Here is a 15,958-nt window from a genome sequence, read left to right as displayed (position 1 = left end):
GGCATCCCCCTTAAACTTAAAACAGAGCAGCCAGACTCATCTGCAACATCCCCCGCCACAGCCACATCTCCAAACACCTGCAAGAACGCCACTGGCTTCCAGTCAACAAAAGAGTCACCTTCAAGCTCCTCTCACATGCCTACAAAGCTCTCCACAATGCCGGATCAGCATACCTGAACCACCGCCTCTCATTCCACATAACAACCAGACACCTCCGCTCCGCCCAACTGGCCCTTGCCACCGTCCCTCCGATCTGCAAGAACAGGACCAGAGGGAGATCCTTTTCCTACCACTCCACCAAAACCTGGCACACCACTGGAATTCCAGAGTACACTTATTATAAAATTCAATTGGATAACATTGTAAATGCTGCTAAACTATCTGGTTTAAACATTCAGAGTCAAGGGAACAGGCATCACACTAGTAAAGGTAATATTATTGAGTATGCCATGAATTGGAAGTAATAATAAGGACAGATTTCAAAAGTTCTGAGTCTTTAAGAACAGCTGTCCATGTTAAGCTGTGTTCTGCAAAGTTGCTCAGCATACGGCGTTCAGCTTGCAAATAAGTGTGAATTTGTCCTTATTATCAATTCCAATCCATGGCATACTCAATACTTTTAGTTTTACAAAGGTGATGGTTGTCAAATTCTAAATGTTTGAACCAGAATATTTTGCAACATTCACGACGTTATCCAAGTAGGTCTTATAATAAGTGTACTCTGGATGATTATTTGTTCCTTTGCGACGCTGTTTTGTTCAGATCTGCCTACAATACCGTTCTATACATTTCTGCCTTGAGGAAGCCTGTGATTGGGCAAAATGTGCTGGCTGCGCTTGTTTGTATCCTCTGAAGAAGAGCACGATTAAAAAGACAAACACATTCAAAGGACCCACTCATCCTACTGTTTTTTGTTGTTTCATGTACAACTCCCTCTATGTATACTTAGTTTTTGTTTCGCTTTGTGTTTAAATATATCTAACGAGGAATGCCAATTGGTAGCTGGTCATTTGGGGTGGGCAACTTTTGTTTGAAACATAGTGGCCATTCTAGGTGTTGTGGCAACAGGACCCAGAGCTGCCAGTGTTTGCTCAAACTCTTAAGGTTATGTACTAATTTTACAAGCACTGCCAAGATTAACTCAGGGGATGGGGTTTTTAGTAGAAAGAGTGTGAACCCTTCTCAAGCACCAACCACAATCCCTGCCAGAGTGAACCACAATCGTTCCTAAAACAAACCTGCTCTTAACTCTTTGGTACCTGGTTAGTATTTATGCAACACACAAGAAGAATCCCACACCAATTTAGAAACAAAAAATGAGACCATAAGGACAAAAATCAAATCAGTAGAACTGGAGATATGCAATTTCAAAGATTTAGGTAAGTATAGCGCCCAAAAGTACAAAGGGCCTCTCACGCTTATCTGGTCGTGTTAGACTGGGGTGAAGTCACAAGCTCAAGCCAACCACAAAGGAGTGTGGGCTGGATACAAGGACCAGGTTAGTTGTGCTGAAAAAGTTACCTTTTTAACAAAGTCTAGCGCAAAGAGTCCAGTTTACGGTGGAGGAGGCTGCAAGGAGCAGGGAGAGTGTTGCGATTGTCGTTGTAAGAAATTGAATTACTGGTTGAGGGGAGTAAAACCCTTCTCAAGCAGCAACCACAATTCTTCTCACGGTGAAGTCACAGGAAAACCCTAAATTAACTTGCGCTCAACCCTCGGGTAGCTTGGCACAGAGCAGTCAGGCTTAACTTAGAGGTAATGTGTAGAGTATTTGTGTAACACTTTAAACAATAACACAGTGAACACACACCGCAAATGGATCCCACACCAATTTAGACAAAAAAAATATTTTTTAATTAAATATCACAAGACCAAAAATAACAAAAATCCAACCAGTAGAACCAGAAATATGCAAATTTAGGGATGTTGGTAAAAATAACGCCAAAAAGCACAAAGCGCCAACAGTGAATATCTGGTTATGCCGGACTGGGACAAAGTCGCAAATTCAGGCCGACCGCAATGGAGCGCAGGCCGGCAACTGGGACCAAGTTAGGCCTGCTGAACAAAGTACCTTAAATCATGGTTTGCGGAGCGTTACGAGGATCTGTTTCGAAGATGTGTTGGTTCTGAAATAGGGTCAGGCATTATGATTCTGTCAACAAGGGATCGCGATGCGAAGTTCGGTGATGAAGATGCATCATGTAGTCGGGACAATGCATCGGTTCTGAGAAACTGTGTGGCCGCAATGCGGAGTCCGTCGTCATCGTTGAGGCTGCCATTGATGAGGCATGCAAGGGCCTGTGCCGAGGATGCGTTGCGCAGTGGCGGTTCTGATGAGGCGACGGGCTGTAAGGCAAAGCGGGAATTTTCAATGGTTCTGATCCACACAGCAACGGAGATGTGTTGCTTCTGCTCTGGCTTGCGCAGCGCAGCAGAGGAGATGCATCGGTTCCACTATATCCACAGAGGCTGGCAGAGCACCTCAGGCCCACTTCCAAGGGTCCAGGACTGGGGTGACACCATTTAGCAGGGTAAACTCACATATGGCAGAGTCCAGATGCCGGGTTCAGGGTTGTTGGAGCCTTCTGTCCCTGAGGCTGTAGTCAGGACACCAACCAACTAGCCCTAGCATCCTAGCTTCAACAGATGCAGGTCCAGTCCTTCTCACGTAGGCAAAAGGGCATCAGACAGCAGGTCAGCACCGCAGCGCAGCAGTTCTTCAGAGCAGAAGCCCAGCAGAATAGCAGTCTTTTCAGCAGCACAGCAGTCCTTTTTCCTGGCAGAGTATTTACAGGTGCAGAGGTGTACTGAAGAGTTGGTGTCTGAGGTCTACTATTTATACTCACTGGGGCCTTTGAAGAAGCTTCTAGAGGTTTCCATTTGAAGTCCCCAGGCATCCTGCCTCCCCTGTCCTGGTGCCTGACCAACTGCAGGGGGTACACAACTATTTGAGTGGAGGCAGAACACAGCCTATTCAAGTGTAAGTAGGGCTGTGCCCAGCTCCCTCCTCCCATCCTGCCAGTAATGGCCCATCCAGACACACCTAAGATCTCTATTGTGTGTGGCTGTCTAGGAGGAATACACAAAGCCCAATAGTCAGCTACATCCAGTCATGTGACCAAGAGACAGACCACAGGCACTAAATAGGCAGGAAAAATGACAACTTTCGGCTGTGCAGCTTGGTGAAACCCAGGATGGTTCCTTCGTTGTTAACTTTCTAAAAGTGGCATTTTCAAAATTGTAATTTAAAATCCGAGTCATCATAAGTTAGTGTTTTTCGTTATAAGTACAAAGACACCAAACATGAACTGATTACCTGCTCCCATTTGAAAATTACAGTTATTTTCACTACCAGAACATGTAACACTCAAATGTGCATGTCCCACTTTTTTAAATAAACTGCACTCTGCCATCTGGGCTGGCAAGGACCAACTCTAAGGGTGACTTATATGTAGTAAAAGGGAAGGTTTGGGCCTGGCAAAATTTGCCAGGTCAAAATGGCTGTTTAAACAGCACACACAGGCTGCAATGGCAGGCCTGAGACATGGTTAAAGGACTACTTTGGTGGGTGGCACAATCAGTCCTGCAGGCTCACTAAAAGCATTTACTTTACTGGCCCTGGGTGCATGTAGTACCACTTTACTAGAGACTTATATGTAAATTGAATATGCCAATTGGGGATACTCGGATGTTATCATGTTTTAAGGACTAAAAACATGCACTTTAGCACTAGTAAGCAGTGGTAAAATGCATAGCGTCCTAAGGCCAGCAGATACGAGATCAGCAAAAAACATGGCTGAGGAAGGCAAAACTTTTGGTGGAAAACCACCCCCAAGGCTGACAGGTCTGACAGTCACTGCTGTAGCGCAAAGAGCATCGCGGACAGTCGTCGCTGAAGCGTGACAATCCTGTTGGGCGTCACTGACAGTCATTGCTGGAGGTTTGTGCTGGAGGTCACTGCAGGCTGTTGATGATGCACAGCAAAGTGCAGATCTCACACTGCCGGTCATCATTGGTGGTCTCTGTAGCATGGAGAGTCGGGTCCATTGGAGAGGCCAGCAGAGCTCAGGCAGATGCAGTTGCATGTCCAGTGCAGCAGGGCACCAGGGCAGCTGTGCAGTTGCAGAGAGGCCTCTGGAGCTTTTTGTGTCCCTGTAGCTCAGAACAGGAGATCAGCTTCCTAACTCTTGGAGCAACTCTGCCTTAGATGAAAGGAGCAGGTCCAGTCTTCATTCTCAGAGAGCAGGGGAGGTCTCAAGCAGCAGAGCAGTCCTCTAGCAGCAGGGCAGTCCTTCTTTTGTAGTAGCCACAGGTTCAAGGGTGTATTGAAGTGTTGGCCTGAGGGTCCAATATTTATATCAGGTACCAGCTTTAAAGTGGGAGAAACTTCTAGGGTTCCACCACTTCTGGTTCTGGAATTTCCTTCCTTCTTTTGCCCAAGATCCAATGGTTCTAGGGTGACAACAGGCTGGTGACAAGCTCTTGGTGAGAATGCTGGGGGGAGCACCACTGAAATGTAATTGGGACCAGGAAAAGCTACGCCCCTCCAGTTCTGGCGGGATGGCCCATTCTGTCAACCCTTAGCCCCACTTTGTCTCACTGTCTGGGAGGAATACACAAAGGCCAACTGCCAACTACACTTAGTCAAGTGACACAGGCTGCAGGCATCAAATTGCTAAGACATAAAAATTCCAACTTTCTACAGGGGGCATTTTGCAGAATTGTGACTTATAATTCGACTTAAAAAAATATTCAGAGTGTGCACTCCAACTGATACTGCCTCAGCAAGTTTATACATGTAATCGATGTGCTGTCCAGGTGTGTGCACAGTCCCACTTGGCACACCTGCTAAAACATGTACTCTCGCTGGTAGTGAATCCACTTCCAAGTCCCCAGACACACTATTCTATGACCCGTAGGTTCACCAACTTTTAGTCCTGAATCAACTGATGTTTGAAATTATATTCCAACGCAACATTCTCATGTGCGTTCTTTCATAATAATTTTATTATCTGTCATTCTTTTCCACTGACTATTGCAATGACATTTCAGGTCTCCACAAAATGATCATATACACCAAAGTAATACAATTATATCATTCAGGGATTTCTCAGACCCAATGCATTTCATTCAGGCCATGGGACCCTTCATCAGGGGTCTCTACAACAAAACAAAACAAATCTGTATGTAGCACTGTAAGAAGCACATCTCATTCAATTACCATCTGTACAATGACTAAGGTGCCGCTTCTCCCTGTGACTGTCATGAATCCCATAAACTTTGGCTATTTCTATCATTATAACCAAGCGACCGAAAGCGCAAACAAGTTATCACCATACTGTCATGCCAATGAACCTCCAGAGAATTGCCCATTGTTTAACAGAGTCCGCTTGGTCTGAAACTTCTACCCAAAGAATGTCAAATGCTCCATAAACAAAAGAGTACTGTGTTGAATGTGTCAATAATGTGACATGCTCCTGAAACAAAAAGGCCATTAATGTTAAGAAAAATGATGCATAATGCTCTCAACTACAACTTCCTTTAGTTTGAAAATCCATGCCAAATACAGTGCGTGATCATCCATAAACTAATGTGCTCATGCTTTTACGCGTGAAAATGAGCAGATCACCATTTATACACCTAGGAGTTCCCAAGTGTATATGACCGTCATGCAACACTGTTAATAAGAATGAACTCACAATCACTGCCAAGCACGGAAGATGCACGTCTGTACGCGGAATTATTACTTCATCATGCCGCACAGAAGAGTGTTTGGCCGTGTTCCCGACTGCGCATGCTCCCCGGAAGTAATCACCAATGCACAGATGGGCTGCTTGTTTTAAATGCCCATGTGATCATAAAGCAGAAGGAGAGACTCTCCATGCACCGCGTGCAACCCTGCCACCGGGAACTGAGTGCAAAGATATCTTCATTTACACAAAAACTTTCCCCAAAAAAACATTATTGCATAACACAAAAAACAGAAAAAACAATGACCCTGTTCTCTGAGAATTACAAGTACATCATTTTACAAATCTCTAAATTTAATACTGCATTCAACAAAAGAGGCAATAATCACAGGGAAGTTTGTAAGACATTATATCAAGCCACTTCCTGTCACAATAGTTCATGGTTAAAAAAATTAGAATTGCGCCTGACACCACTCCATATGATGAACATAGTTAGAGAGAACCAAGAAAATATTGTTTCCACAAAATGTTTTACATGACATCATAATCACGATCAGGAATTAAGACAATTGAACACCATATGCATCAATCATAAATGCACGATAAGCAGTAATCTTGATATGAAATCTGAGATTTAAAGCATAACTTATATTGAACAACATCTGTGTGTGTTATGAGACTATTGCTATATACCATGTGTAATTCGGTTATCAAAGAAAACAAGAATATTCCGGTGCATGGTATCCAATCTCTTCATCCAGAAAGATTCAGTTTGAAAAAGTTTTTTACGATTATCCATCCCCATCTTAGGTATGACTACTTCCAAAACTTGGAACCGCAGTTGTGATATATTGTGATCTGCATCAACCCAGTGGGATTCAAATACAACTTTACCATTAAAGAGGAGTTTAAATGACAATCCTTTTGGGTGTAAAAATGATATTTCTACCTGCTCCCTATCAAAAGTCATCACTTATTAAATGGAATATGGTAATCCAATGTTATCCTATGGGAGAGGTAGGCCTCACACTAGTGAAAAATTAACTTATGAGTTTTTCACTACCAGGACGTGTAAAACTTAAGAACACATGTCGTACATTTTAAATACAATGCACCCTGCCCTATGCGCTGTTTAGGGCCTGCCTTAAGGGTCACTTGTATGTATTAACAGGTGAGATTTAGGCATGGCAAAAGGTTGATTTTACCAGGTCAAATTGGCAGTTTAAAAAAAACACACACAGGCTGCAATGGCAGACCTGAGTGTTTTAAAAGGGTGGCACAATAAGTGCTGTAGGCCCACTAGTAGCTTTTAATTTACAGGCCCTGGGAACATGTTTTAGCACTTTACTAGGGGCTTATAAGTAAATTAAATGTGACAATTAGGTGTAGGCCAATTTTATAATGTTTTAAGGAGTGAGCACAAGCACTTAAGCACTGGTTAACACTGGTAAAGTGCACATAGTCTTGAAGCAAACAAAGTTAAATTTCAGCAAACAGGAGGTGAGTAGGCAAAAAGTATGGGAGAAGACCACCATAAGGGCTGTCAGGTCTAACACTTAGCACCCGCCGCAAAGGCAAAAATGCAAGATGTGCATTTTCCTGCACTACGTGGCACACCAGGTGCAGGGGACTTTGGGGGCCCGCAATGGGCCCCCAAAGTCAATCTCAGCCAGCTTTTGAATGGCGGTTGAACCGCCATTCAATGCTGGCGGGGATGAAGCATCCTAATGTGGCAGACGGTGCCTGCTAGGCACCACCTCCATTCTAGGTATGCTTTCCAGGTCCGACAGGCAATCGTAACGATTGCCTGCGTCAGACCCGTGGTGGACGGGCTTTCCGTCCGCCAGCACTCCGCCCGCCATCCCTATCTGGCGGGCAGAGAATGGCAGCACGATGGCGGTGAAAAACAATAATACATACCATAGCGATTCGGTATTTGGAACAAACACCCTAAACATACACCTTCCAAATACTGAATCGCAAATGCAAAATGCGCTTCGGTAACAAGTTACCGAAGCACATGTTGCCTTTTGTACATTTGAAAAAACATTTTCCCGGATTTCTGCGACTGGAAAAATGCTTTGCACATCCAGCGCTAGGTGCTTAATTACATCTGAGGAGATGTTTACATTAAATTACATTCTTTACCAAGTACATTTTCAATTAGAGGGTGATCCAATAAAAGTATTTTGAGTGCTCCGTTAGAGGTTCACATGTAATCATCTTCTTATGAACATTAATGAGAAAGATCATGTACTCCTTGCCATGTCCTGTGTTCAAATTGGCACAGTGCTGCAACCAGGCAAGATAGTTCATAGTTATGATCTTCATTAGTAGACATTTAAATTTGCTGACATACAGGTGTGTCCCAAACACTCGCTCATCATCACTAAGATGACTCTCAAGCTTAACCAAGACTAGGAAAAAGCCCCTGACAGTGCAGAGAAAAATGCTATATTTTAAAAAGTTAGGGTGCATATTTATAAAGAAATCAAGTAGCGCTGCAAGTCACCCCGCTGCATTGCACTGCGTAATAGGGAGAGGGCAGGAATGCGCTGTACTTAACATAATACGACACATTCCTGGATTTTCCCAGCACTGGTGCACAATGTGCTGCCTAGCGCCAACGCAGGCATCCTTGCACCGTGGTGCCAGGGTGCCTGCGTCGTAAGCAGGATTGTTTTTGGCAAGAAGGGACACCTACCCTCGCAACAACAATCCTGAGAGGCATTTTCCTCTTCCTATGTGTGCTGCAGAATACATAAAAAGAGTAAAGAACGAGGAGAAGTAAAGATATTTTTCCTCGTTACGCCTCGTCTAGGGAGGCGTAGCATTTTGACGTATTCCCAGAGTTGGTAAATATGGGAATACGCCAAAATACATGGGTGGATGCGTGACAACATCCACACTCCACCCAGGGATCTCCTTCCCAGTTCAGAGTAATGCGATGCAGCAGTTTGCATGGCTTGAAAAATCTGACTTAGTTTTTGCGTTGCCCTTGCGTCTCTTTGTATGGCGGAAGGGCGACGCAAAACCTACATATATATGAGTGCTGGGCACACAGGTTTTCTACTCTAGCATGTCTTAGAAATATTTTGTAAAACAGTAAAAGATTTAAGGAGTGTATTTCTAAGTAAAATCCAAGGACACAGAACACTTCTTAAATGCAGTACTTGTTTTATCAAAGTTGCGTACATGTAACTCATTCAACTTGCAATATTGTCAGCAAGTTAGCATTCACTGCTGATGTTTGCTGTGCTCTGCAGGTCACGAATTGGAATCCAGGAAACCCCACCTTCATAGGTCAATAAATTGAGTCCCATTATATTGGGTAACAGTTAAAGCGCTTAGAAATGGTAGAATTGTAGCATGAAGCACTATGTAAAAAACAAGGCAGTAATTACCATTATGATGTGTCCATAACACTGTTCAGAGAAATCACAGATGCTAATTAAAATCTTAACAAAATGTTTTTCTGAGTGACTGGCTCTTGGTTGGTAAGGAAAGAGATCCATTAGATGGGTATTCTAAAGATTGGATGGGGGATTAAAGATAAACTTCTTCTCATTTTGGTAAAAACAGCATAAAAACAACACATTGCCAAGTTATGTGAGTTCCTAATGTTGCTGGCAAGTCCTGCACATCGAGGGGTATATTTCCTAAGATTTAGTGCAGTGTTTGCGTCACAAAAGTGACACAAATCGACACAAAATAATTGTTACTAATTTAGTTGTTTTGTGCTGGAAAATCACATAAAGTAGCGCTGCTTTGCATTACTTAGAGCCAAGGGGGGTGTTCCATAGGTGGTACTTGAACGTTCACATGCAACCGCCCAAGGTTTCTGACGGAAAACAAAGTTTACTTAAAAAAGCAGACACAGTTTTGCTTAAAAAATCAGCACCCACTTCAACCAGGTGCAATCAGGAGAAATGCTTTTATTTCTCCTTTCTTCTGACTTTGCATGTGTGTTGCACTGTAATGCCGGACCAGCATACCTCAACAAGCGTCTCACCTTCTACACCCCGAACTGCCAGCTTCGCTCCGCCGACCTCGCCCTCGCCACCGTCCCACGCATCCACAGGACCTCCACTGGTGGCAGATCCTTCTCCTACCTCGCTGCCAAGACATGGAACAGCCTCCCCACACAGCTGCGACAGACCCAGGACCTGCTGACCTTCAGGAGACTCCTCAAGACCTGGCTGTTCGCGCAGTAGCTGCACCCCCATCCCCGTCCCGCTCAGCGCCTTGCGACCCTCACGGGTGATTAGTGCGCTGTACAAATAAGTGATTGATTGATTGATATGGTACAAGGATTCCTTCAGTGGCTTACTCCTATTCTTTAAAAAATATATATTATCATCAGTGTATGGCAACCAAGGCACTAACTGGAAATAAAGTAAAGTAGGAGTATCATCTAGATTGTGCACAGAGCCTCTGAGGTGAATGGGTGTTTTGTATGTTGTTCCAAGGACAGAGATTTCAGGTGCATATCCATGATGATTGTGATACCCTTATCTGAACTACATGCCCACAAGTCTAGGTCCTTCGGGCTGAAGGGCCTGTTAGTGTCAATTTTAGGAAGTTACTGGAGGCGCCTTCTTCGAAAAGATTAGACGTCGGTAGAAGCCTGAAAATTATTTCAGGGAGCAGTTTGTCTTGGGATAAAGATAATATGAATTTTGACTAGCAGGAAACCTTTTTTTAAAACATTTTTTGTATGAGACCTATTGTACCGTCTCTGACAGCATTTTGTGGTAGTTACTGCTGTCTTATCAAGAGGTATCAGTCAACTAAATTTGAAACATGGCAAGAAAGGTCATGCTCATGGGTAACTAATGACTTGCAAGAGGGTCCACTCATCTGAAATACCACAGTCTAATATTAAATGGGCCTTCCGGTGAATAGTGTCATAATAGGTTTCAAAACCTAGACAGGCGCCATCACTAAAGCCACATTCTAAAATGCCTATTGTTGCTGATGCAGGACTGGCTAAAGAGAAGTGATAATTTTACTCTACACTGGATGGCCCTTTTAAAGGTTTGGGAGCACAGAGTGACAGCAATCATGGATTATGTGGCAGCTTGTCTGGGTGCATTTGGTCTACATTTTGGATTATTGTGAGGAGTCAGAAGAGTATGATATTCTGTTATGTTGGAGATGTTGTGACAGTAAAATGTATCACATTAGGGTTGGTTTTACAACTGTACCTTGGAATATAGATGGATAAATGGGGGTCCTCTCTCAGGAACACCCGATGCGCAATTAAACTGTTGCCATATAAATAAGATGCGTGCACGGGTCAAGAGTGAGCATTTGGTAGGTTGAAAGAATTATATAACCAGAGAAAACTTATCTAGATCTGCCTTAGAGAGTTAATCGTTTTTAAACATGAATTATTCTGCGATGTGTGCAATTACTCCATACAGCAGAGATGTTTGGCTTGTAAATCTTTGGGTTTCCCTTGAGAACAAATGCATATAATACTGACTTTTGCAATCTCTTAAAAAATGACTATTTTGTTAAGCACTAGGAACATAATTATGGAAAAAATGTGCAGAAATTCCTCAGTAAGTGGCATGCAGTAAAAGTGGGTGTGGTGCACAAGCTTCACCTGTAGGCCCAGGGGGACACACTATGGAGGTTGATGGGCAGGCGATGCTTCTTATCGGCGGGACCTCTTCCCCCAGCGGGGCAGCTGATGTTCTCCTTCCCCAAGGGTTCCAGCTGCAGAGTGTGGTGGAAAGCGCTGAGCATGCCCGCTGTCAGGCGCCCATACAATTGTTCCAGCAGCTCTTCTGGTCGATCAGCGCAGTTCCGAACTCGCGATACAGGGGGGCGTTTAAACACACGGACCCCTTCCAAGCTAGCTTGGTGCTGCACCAGTGGGCAAAGTAGAATGCTAGCCAACAGTAGCCACACCTGCAAGACACAATATGAAACCATGAATAAAGTATAGCCTTAAACTATCACTTCATATTTCCATAATTAGTATCCTCTTCGTTCCACTCTCACACCCCTCTGTCCCACTTTATGTGCCTTTTCACTCCTTTGTCACACTTTCTTGTGCTCTTTTCTCCCCATTTCTAGCCTCCTTGTGCCTCTTTTTATTCTTCTATCTTACTTTTCTGTTACTCTTTGTGACCTTTCTCTCCCAAATCCAGCCTCCCTTCTGCCTCTTTTTTTACTCCTCTATCATACTTTTGGTGACTTTTTATGCCTTTTTCTCCCCCGTTTTTAGCCTCCTTCTCCGCTCTCCTTCTCTACCACTCTTTTTTGCCACTCCCACCATCGTTTCTGCTTTGTGCCGTTCTCCCCACATGCTTGTCGCCTAACCCACCTGCTCCTTCCCACACTTCTTCCCACCTCTCCCACTCCTTACCTGCTCTCCTGAGCGTCGCTTTCCCACCTCTACCATCCCTGCCCACCGCCCTCATGTTCATTTCCCCTCCCAAGACTTGCTTAATGGCAGCCAAGGAGCTAGTGTGCAAAAGGAAAGCCTGTTTGCGCTCATCCACTCCTGGACTGCCCCCAGCACCACGAACCCTGGTCCAAGCAGCCTCTGCTGATACAATGCAGCGTTCCTTCGCTCCCTTGACCCGGGCCGCCGATTCCCACACTGCTGCTATGCCTCACCCCACAACACAGTAGAACTTGTCACATGCACTCACTGCAGACTAACCTGCAGAAGCACACTCACACATGTCTCCCATGCTCTAGCAATATCTCCGACCACCCGCGGCAAACACCATACCACACAACACACCAAGCCAGCACCACAACAGCTCCTTGCATGCATGCTCCTCAATACCAGTTCTCTCACCAAACACGCCACTGAGATCTGAGACCTCCTCAGCAACAATGTGCCAGGCCTCCTCTTCCTCAGGGAAACCTGGCTCATCCCTTTTTTTGCCACCTGACATTATTGTGGCTATCCCTTTGGGCTACAAGAACACACAACAGGATTGCCTTCACAATTCAGTAGGAGGACTCACAATTATCTACAACGATTCCATCAAATGCACCAAATCCACGTACACCAAAATCCCCTTCATGGAACACATGCACTTCAGACTACAAACAGACGACAACTTCACCCTAAAAAGGACCCTCGCATACCAACTGCCAGGACCACGAACCAACTTCAGCAACCTCCTCACAGACTTCTTTGCATCCCTCACCATCAACTCCAAGTACTTCATGCTACTCAGCAACCTCAACTTCCACCTCTAGGCCACAACGGACCCCTGCTCCACTGACCTCCTCGAAAGACTGGGCAACATCAGAATCATACCATCTCATCACTGACCCAACACACATCTCAGGACATACTCTGGACCCAATCTTCACCACCAGTGACAGGATCACATACAATCCTTCCTCACCGCTCACGTGGACGCACCACTCCATCATACACTTCCACATCTACACACCACAAATCAACAAACCCACCAGCATCAACGTATCCAGCCAGAATTTGAGTAAAGTCAAAGAGGCAGACTGGCTCAACGCCCTCAAAATGGACCAACCCAACACCATCAACAACCTCAACAAGGACATCACCAACTTCAACAAATGGATCAAGAACTGTATGGACTTTCTTGCCTCAATCAAAAACAACAGACAAAAATGAACAAGACAGCTGGTATACAGATGACCGCTGGGAATACAAATGCTACTGCAAGCAGCTGGAAAGAAAATGGAGATCCAGCCATGATGCTGTTACCAGAACCATCCACAAAGCTCTAATCAGACACTCCCACCAACTTCTGTGGAACACCAAGAAAAGGACACTAATTGAAAGCATAGAGGTGAGCTGTAACAGATCTTCCCAATAGTCAAAGAATTCACAACACCGGAGACCACAGCCAATACCTTCACCCCATCATAGGAACTCTGTGACAACTTGTCTAACTTTTTTCACGGCAAAATAGAAACGATCTACAGCAGCTTGGAACAACAATCAGAAACCCAAGTTCTCATTTCCAACCTGCCAACCACCTACCAGGATGGACATCTGAATGGAAAACCCTCACAGAAGAAGAAACAGCAGCGATCATGACAATATTCCAATTCCGGGCCCCAACCGACCCATGCCCCCACCACATCTTCAATATGGGAGGACCACTAATCAGCAACACCCTCACCCACATCATCAACACCTCCATCATATCTGCCACCTTCCCAGAAGCCTGGAAACATGTCGCAGTCAATGCCCTCCTCAGAAAACCATTGCCCAACCCCAACGAGCTGAGCAGCTTCCCACCCATTTCTCGACCCTCATACCCCACCAAACTGAGGAGAAGGCCATCAATAAACAACTCACCAGCCAGCTTGAACTCCATGACCTACTGGACCACAATTAATCAGGATTTTGGAGCAACCACAGTACAGAAACAACACTCATTGCGGCCACAGATGACATCCGCACAATACTAGACTGTGAAGAAACTGCATCCCACATCCTCCTTGACCTCTCAGAAGTCTTCGACACAGTCTCCCACCAAGTGCTCGCCAGAAGATTGCCCGACATAGGCATCCAACGTCCCACCCTCAACTAGATAAACTCCTTCCTTACAGGAAGAACACAGCGAGTCACACTACCACCCTACACCTCTGAATCCAAAGATCTGATCCGTGGAGTCCCTCAGGCTTCATCACTCAATCCAACCCTGTTCAACATCTACATGACACCGCTCGTCAATGTCATCTGATCCTAAGGCATTGCCATCATATCCTTTGCAGCTGATACCCAACTCATCCTTTCTCTGACCGACAAGTCCACTATCACAAGAACCAACTTCTCGAACTGCATGATCAATGTAGTAGACTGGATGAGATCTAAGTGTCCGAAACTCAACTCTAACAAGACGGAAGTGCTGATCTTCAGGAACAAGAACTCACCACGGGACTCCACCTGATGGCCTGCAAATCTTAGACCCACACCAACCGACCACGCCAGAAGCCTGTGAATCATCCTGGATGATAAGTTGAACACGACTGCACAGGTCAACAAGGTCAGCTCATCCTGCTTCCACATACTTCACGTGCTCCGCATTATTTTGAAAGGGCTGCCCCTAAGCAACGGGAGCTCATGCACTCATTACAATCAGATTAGATTACGCAACGCACTGTACGTCGAGATTTCCAACCATCTCCTACATCGACTCCAAATCATCCAAGACGCCACCGCAAGGCTTATACTTGCCCTCCTATCGTGCACCCACATCTCATTACATTCATTACACCTCAAAGAGCTACACTAGCTCCCCATCCACAAACACAGCCAATTAAAACTCCTCCTACATGCATACATGGCACGGTACAACTTCGGACCAACAGAACTCAACAACCGCCTTCACTTTCAGCAACCCACTAGCGACCTGTGCTCAACCATACTCTAACTCGCACCACCCCATCCACAAAAGCAGAATAGGAAGTCGAGCACTCTCTTACATCGCACCCAAGATCTGGAACAACCTCCCTCAACACATCAGGTCTTTCTCCTCATTTCCTGAATTCTTCAAGAAACTTAAGATCTGGCTTTTTGACTAACTCAGCAGGCGAACACCCTACACCCTAGTCCTAGGCAAAAACGCTTGCTCAAGCCCATAGATACCCTCATTGGTGATTAGCTGGGCCATACAAATCCTAATTACATAACATAACAGTTGTGTAATTAAGGCACAGGATGATTAAGGGATGGGCCATACATAGTACGACAAACATTCATGACTTCAAAACCACTCAATCACCACTAGAACAGTGGGTCCTCAATAGTGGGGCTCAAAATAAAAGTATGTCTCATCACTATGTTAACTAATCCTAAGGAAAAGAAGAAAGATAAAGGCCAAGAGAAATAAAAAACAAAAATATAGAAAATAAAAAGATTTCAATAATAGTAAAGCAACTTAATTGGTGAAATAAGACAGATGTAACATAAAAACATAAAAGTCGTTAATTTGTAAAAAAAAAAAAAAAGAATGTGAGGGCCCTTGCCAGAAGACCACTGCAGCTTGAGCCTCCCATTGCTCTAGCCAGCGCAGCCAGTGACAATGCCAACACAACTACTAACCATCACACTCCTACACGTGTGACACTTCAGACTTTTCCATATCACTCAAAGCTATAAGAATGGCTCGGTGGCATGTATTAGTCATTTTTATTTTACATTTAAATATTAAACAACTGTTGCTGTGCGCATTTCAAAATTACACAGAAAGCCCTACCATGTGGCGGACTTTTACAAGTGTCGGTGTTGACAATTAGCT

The 15,958-nt window shown here is 44.6% G+C and overlaps 1 protein-coding gene across 1 annotated transcript in view; it reads right to left on the bottom strand.

Annotated features, from left to right (window-relative positions):
- Positions 1-15,958, bottom strand: part of IL17D (interleukin 17D) — a 64,834-nt gene that overhangs the window by 46,517 nt on the left and 2,359 nt on the right. Inside the window, exon 2 of the mRNA XM_085621565.1 lies at positions 11,302-11,609. Within this exon, the coding sequence (XP_085477691.1) occupies positions 11,302-11,609 (308 nt within the window). The remainder of the gene's footprint in view (positions 1-11,301; positions 11,610-15,958) is intronic.

Source organism: Triturus cristatus, chromosome 8 (assembly GCF_964204655.1).
Source record: "Triturus cristatus chromosome 8, aTriCri1.1, whole genome shotgun sequence".
NCBI lineage: Eukaryota > Metazoa > Chordata > Amphibia > Caudata > Salamandridae > Triturus > Triturus cristatus.
This window is presented reverse-complemented; position numbering and strand designations above follow the sequence as displayed.